This window comes from Rhincodon typus, chromosome 35 (genome assembly GCF_021869965.1).
Source record: "Rhincodon typus isolate 14 chromosome 35, sRhiTyp1.1, whole genome shotgun sequence".
In the NCBI taxonomy this organism is placed as follows: Eukaryota; Metazoa; Chordata; class Chondrichthyes; order Orectolobiformes; family Rhincodontidae; genus Rhincodon; species Rhincodon typus.
In genome coordinates this window covers 15,398,694-15,404,461 of record NC_063366.1, presented here as the reverse complement: position 1 = coordinate 15,404,461, position 5,768 = coordinate 15,398,694, and the positions used below count along the sequence as shown (strand labels likewise).

The 5,768-nt window shown below is 51.8% G+C and overlaps 1 protein-coding gene across 5 annotated transcripts in view; it reads right to left on the bottom strand.

Moving 5' to 3' along the window:
- Nucleotides 1-5,768, bottom strand: part of LOC125486999 (carcinoembryonic antigen-related cell adhesion molecule 1-like) — a 24,457-nt gene that overhangs the window by 13,623 nt on the left and 5,066 nt on the right. For 4 of the 5 annotated variants that reach the window (XM_048616745.1, XM_048616748.1, XM_048616746.1 and 1 more), the window contains exon 2: nucleotides 2,975-3,274. In XM_048616745.1, the coding sequence (XP_048472702.1) occupies nucleotides 2,975-3,274 (300 nt within the window). The remainder of the gene's footprint in view (nucleotides 1-2,974; nucleotides 3,275-5,768) is intronic. The other variant, XM_048616749.1, reaches the window with a different exon arrangement.

Sequence of the window (5,768 nt, the reverse complement as noted above, 5' to 3'; positions counted from 1 at the left end):
TGCAGGGAAAAGTGCCGGGTGTGGTGGGGCTGGAGGGGAGTGTGGAGTGGACAACGGAGTCACGGAGAGAGTGGTCCCTCCAGAAAGCAGATAAGGGTGGGGAGGGAAAGATGTCTTTGGTGGTGGGGTCGGATTGCAGATGGCGGAAGTGTCGGAGGATGATGCGTTGGATCCGGAGGTTGGTGGGGTGGTACGTGAGGATGAGGGGGATTCTTTTTTGGTTGTTATTGCGGGGATGGGGCGTGAGGGATGAGTTGCAGGAAATGTGGGAGACACGATCAAGGGCGTTCTCGACCACTGAGAGGGGGGAAGTTGCGGTCCTTGAAAAACGAGGACATCTGAGATGTACGTTAGTGGAATGCCTCATCCTGGGAGCAGATGCGGTGGAGGCAAAGGAATTGGCATTTTTTGCAGGAAGGTAGGTGGGAGGAGGTGTATTCTAGGTAGCTGTGGGAGTCGGTGGGCTTGAAATGGATATCGGTTTCGAGGTGGTTGCCCGAGATGGAGACAGAGAGGTCCAGGAAGGTGAGAGAGGTATTAGAGATGGTCCAGGTAAACTTAAGGTTGGGGTGGAAGGTGTTGGTGAAGTGGATGAACTGTTCGAGCTCCTCGTGGGAGCACGAGGCGGCGCCGATACAGTCATCAATGTAACTGAGGAAGAGGTGGGGTTTGGGGCCAGTGTAGGTATGGAAGAGGGATTGTTCCACGTAATCTACAAAGAGGCAGGCATAGCTTGGGCCCATGCGGGTACCCATGGCCACCCCCTTTGTCTGTAGGAAGTGGGAGGAATTGAAAGAGAAGTTGTGGAAGGTGAGGACGAGTTCGGCTAAGCGGATGAGGGTGTCAGTGGAGGGGGACTGGTCGGCCCTATTTTACGACCCCACCCCCGAGCACCAAACCATCATCTCCCAAACCATCCACAACCTCATCACCTCAGGTGACCTCCCACCCACGGCCTCCAACCTCATCATTCCTCAACCCTGCACCGCCCACTTCTATCTCCTTCCCAAAATCCACAAACCTGACTGCCCTGATTGACCCAATGTCTCTGCCTGCTCCTGCCCCACCGAACTTATCTCCACCTGTCTCGACTCCATTTTCTCCCCCTTGGTCCAGGAACTCCCTTCCTACGTCCGTGACACCACCCACGCCCTCCATCTCCTCCAGAACTTCCGATTCCCCAGTCCCCAACACCTCATTTTTACCATGGACGTCCAGTCCCTATACACCTGCATTCCCCATACAGATGGCCTAAAGGCCCTCCGCTTCTTCCTGTCCCGCAGGCCTGACCAGTCCCCCTCCACTGATCATCCACTTAGCCGAACTCGTCCTCACCCTCAACAACTCCTCTTTCAATTCCTCCCACTTCCTACAGACAAAGTGGGTGGCCATGGATACCCGCATGGGCCCAAGCTATTCCTGCCTCTTTGTAGGTTACGTGGAACAATCCCTCTTCCATACCTACACTGGCCCTAAACCCTACCTCTTCCTCAGTTACATTGATGATTGAATTGGCATCACCTCGTGCTCCCACGAGGAGCTCAAACAGTTCATCCACTTCACCAACACCTTCCACCCTAACCTTAAGTTCACCTGGACCATCTCTAACACCTCTCTCACCTTCCTGGACCTCTGTCTCCATCTCAGGCAACCACCTAGAAACCAATATCCATTTCAAGCCCACTGACTGCCACAGCTACCTAGAATACACCTCCTCCCTGCAAAAAATGCCATCCCCTATTCCCAATTCCTTCGCCTCCACTGCATCTGCTCCCAGGATGAGGCAGTCCACTCCCGTACATCTCAGATGTCCTTGTTTTTCAAGGACCGCAACTTCCCCCCACTCAATGGTTGAGAACGCCCTTGATCGTGTCTCCCACATTTCCCACAACTCATCCCTCACACCCCATCTCCACAATAACAACCAAAAAAGAATCCCCCTCGTCCTCACGTACCACCCCACCAACCTCCAGATCCAACGCATTATCCTCCCACACTTCCGCCATCTGCAATCCGACCCCACTGCCAAAGACATTTTTCCCTCCCCAACCTTATCTGCTTTCCGGAGGGACCACTCTCCACACTCCCCTCCAGCCCCACCACACCCGGCACTTTTCCCTGCAACCGCAGGAAGTGCTACACCTGCCCCCACACCTCCTCCCTCACCCCCATCCCAGGCCCCAAGAAGACTTTCCACATCATCAGATGTTCACCTGCACATCTGCTAATGTAGTATACTGCATCCGCTGTACCCGTTGTGGCCTCCTCTACATCAGGAAACCAAGCGGAGGCTTGGGGACGGCTTTGCAGAACACCTACGCTCGGATCGCAATAAACAACTGCACCTCCCAGTCGCGAACCATTTCAACTCCCCCTCCCATTCCTCAGACGACATGTCCATCCTGGGCCTCCTGCAGTGCCACAATGATGCCACCCGAAGGTTGCAGGAACAGCAACTCATATTCCGCTTGGGAACCCTGCAGCCCAATGGTATCAATGTGAATTTCACAAGCTTCAAAATCTCCCCTCCCCCTACCGCATCCCAAAACTAGCCCAGCTCGTCCCCGCCTCCCTAACCTGCCCTTCCTCCCACCTATCCCCTCCTCCCACCTCAAGCCGCACCCCCATTTCTTACCTACTAACCTCATCCTGCCCCCTTGACCTGTCCGTCCTCCCTGGACTGACGTATCTCCTCCCTACCTCCCCACCTACACTCACCTTTACTGGCTCCATCCCCGCCTCTATGACCTGTCTGTCTCCTCTCCACCTATCTTCTCCTCTATCCATCTTCTATCCGCCTCCCACTCTCTCCCTATTTATTTCAGAACCCCCTTCCCCTCCCCCATTTCTGATGAAGGGTCTAGGCCCGAAATGTCAGCCTTCCTGCTCCTATGAAGGTGTTCAATCTGCTGAGGTCATCCTGCTATTGTTTAATCTGTCTTGGTGCAAATGGAAGTATCCTCCAAGTACTTACCAAACACTGTCAGCGTGACAATTCTGGTCCTAATCGGGTCTAAGTCCACTGTCACTTTATATCTGCCAGTATCCCCCTCACGCACATCTTTCAGTAACAAGGACCCATCTGATTTGTTCAGTTCAACTCTATTCTTATACAGATTACATGTTTCTTGATGCCCTTCATTGTAATCTAAAATGGGAAGGATCTTGCCAGGCTTTGAGAAATCCCACTGGAGACTGCTGAATCCTTTATCCATTCCAGGAAGTAGAACGGAGGAGCCTATAGCAGCCACGATGCTGTCTTTCTCATACTGTGCTGAAACAAAAATAAGTAAATAAGAACAGCTTAGATAATTATCGTAAATATTGAATTATTACACAAATAACATGGTGTTGTGAATGATCTCAATTTCTGGGAATGGATATTCCTAACACTTACCACCAGCACCCCCACCACTTGCTTTCATTGGCTAAAAATTGAGCACCTGAATTTCGTTAGAAGTTGCCAATTTTTCTCCACTTTGTAGCAGCCTGCGACTGTTCAAGTGAAATAAAAATCCTGAAGGGAGATCAGAATTACAGGCACAGCAACTGAAATAAACAGGGCATCAAATTTGGCCAAAAAGCAATGTATGCTGGAAATGCCTGAGCCAAGACAAACTGTTACAAGAGACAATTCAGCTTCAGGGCAAGTCCTTGTAAGATCCAAGCTCAGACAATTGAAATCAGAGAAGCACCAGAACACATCAAGGAAGCGTGAAGGCGGAAGGGAGCTCAGAAATAAATAGAGAGAGGAGGGGTGAGGCTGGGGAAGGTAGGTGGGATGGTGATAGGTAATTGCAGGTAGGCAGTGCTGGGGATTACAAGGTGTAGAGCTGGATGAATACAGCAGGCCAAGCAGCATCAGAGGAGCAGGAAGGCTGACGTTTCGGGCCTAGACCCTTCTTCAGAAAATCTCTAGTGCTGGGGATTGGTCAGTGAGGTGGGAGGGACAGATACGTGGGAGAGAAGATGGACAGGTTGTGTCAGGTCAAGGAGGCGGGGCGAGAGGGACGATTGGTCAAGGGATGAGGCCGGAGTTAGGAAGATTTTGAAACGGGTAAAGTCAACAATTAGGCCATTGGGTTGTAGGCTCCCGAGACGAAATATGAGGTGCTGCTCCTCCAGTTTTCAGGTGGCATCATTGTGACACTGGAGGAGGCCCAAGATGGACATGTCATCCAGGGAGTGGGAGGGGGCCTTGAAGTGGTTCGCGACTGGAAGGTGTTGTTGTTTGTCGCGAACAGAGCGCAGGTGCTCTACAAAGCGGTCTCCGAGCCTCTGCTTGGTCTCACCGATGTAGAGGAGGCCACATTGGTAGCAGCAGATGCGATAGACCACATTGACGGATGTGCAGGTGAACCTCTGTCTGACGTGGAAGGTTTTTTTGGTGCCTTGGGTGGAGGTGAGGGGGAGGTATAGGGGCAGGTGTAGCACCTCCTGCGGTTACAGGGAACGGTGCCGGGGGTAGTGGGGCTAGTGGGGAGTGTGGAGTGGACGAGGGAGGTGCGGAGAGAGCAGTCCCTATGGAAGGCAGACAGGGGTGGGGATGGAAATATATCTTTGGTTGTGGGGTTGAATTGCAGGTGGCGGAGAATGATACGAATGATATGTGAGGACAAGGGGGATTCTGTCTTTGTTTTTGTTGGGGGGAGGGGATGTGAGGGCAGAGGTGCGGGAAACACAAGAGATGCGGTCAAGAGCATTTTCGACCACGAATGGGGGAAGTTGCAGTCCTTAAATTAAGAGGATGTTCGAGAGTGGAACGCCCCATCTTGGGAGCAGATACGGCGGAGGCAGAGGAATTGGGAGTAGGGGATCACATTCTTGCAGGATGGTGGGTGAGAGGAAATGTAGTCTAGGTAGCTGTGGGGGTCGGTGGGCTTGAAATAGATTTTGGTTTCGAGGTGGCCACCGAGATGGAGACAGAGAGGTCCAGGAAGGAGACGGAGGTATCAGAAATGGTCCAGGTGAACTTGAGGTTGGGGTGAAAGTGTTATTAAAGTTGATGAATTGTTTAAGCTCCTCGTGGGAGCACAAGGCAGCGCCGATACAGTCAGCGATGTAGGTACGGAAGAGGGACTGTTCTACAAAGAGGCAGGCATAGCTTGGGCGCATGTGGATTACCATGGCCACCCCGTTACTCTGTAGGAAGTTAAAGGAGAAGTTAAGGGTAGGGACGAGTTCGGTTATCGGGTGAGGGTGTTGGGGGAGGGGAACTGGTTGGGCCTGCGGGAGAGGAAGAAGTGGAGGGCTTTCAGGCCATCTGCGTGGGGAATGCGTGGTCATTGCTGAAGCAGCTGAAAACAGTTGGGCTGAGGATTCGAACCTGAGGAAATCTCGCAGAGATGTCCTGGAGCTCAGGGAACTGACCTCCAACTGTAACTGTCTTCATTTATGCAGGTTACTTTTCAAAGCATACAAATGACGAACTTCTTTGAAGGCCCACGAACCACAAGTCATGGAGAAGATGGACTGACTCTAAAAAAAATTTGCTGCGGGGGCAAGAATATGCCAACCTCTACAATGCATCTGACGAGATTTGAAAAGCAGGATGCAAGCTCACTATCAACACCCTTATTGTACGTCAGTGAAAAGTGGGCCATCAAGAATCAAGGCAGGGACATTGGAATTGGGTTCTGCCCACCAATTTGAAATGACTATGGTGAGCTTACAAATCTACTCAAAATCCACCCTGATACTGTTGTTCCTTCGCTGTCACTAGGTTAAAACCCTGGAACTCCCTCCCAAACAGCACTGTGGGTGTCTCT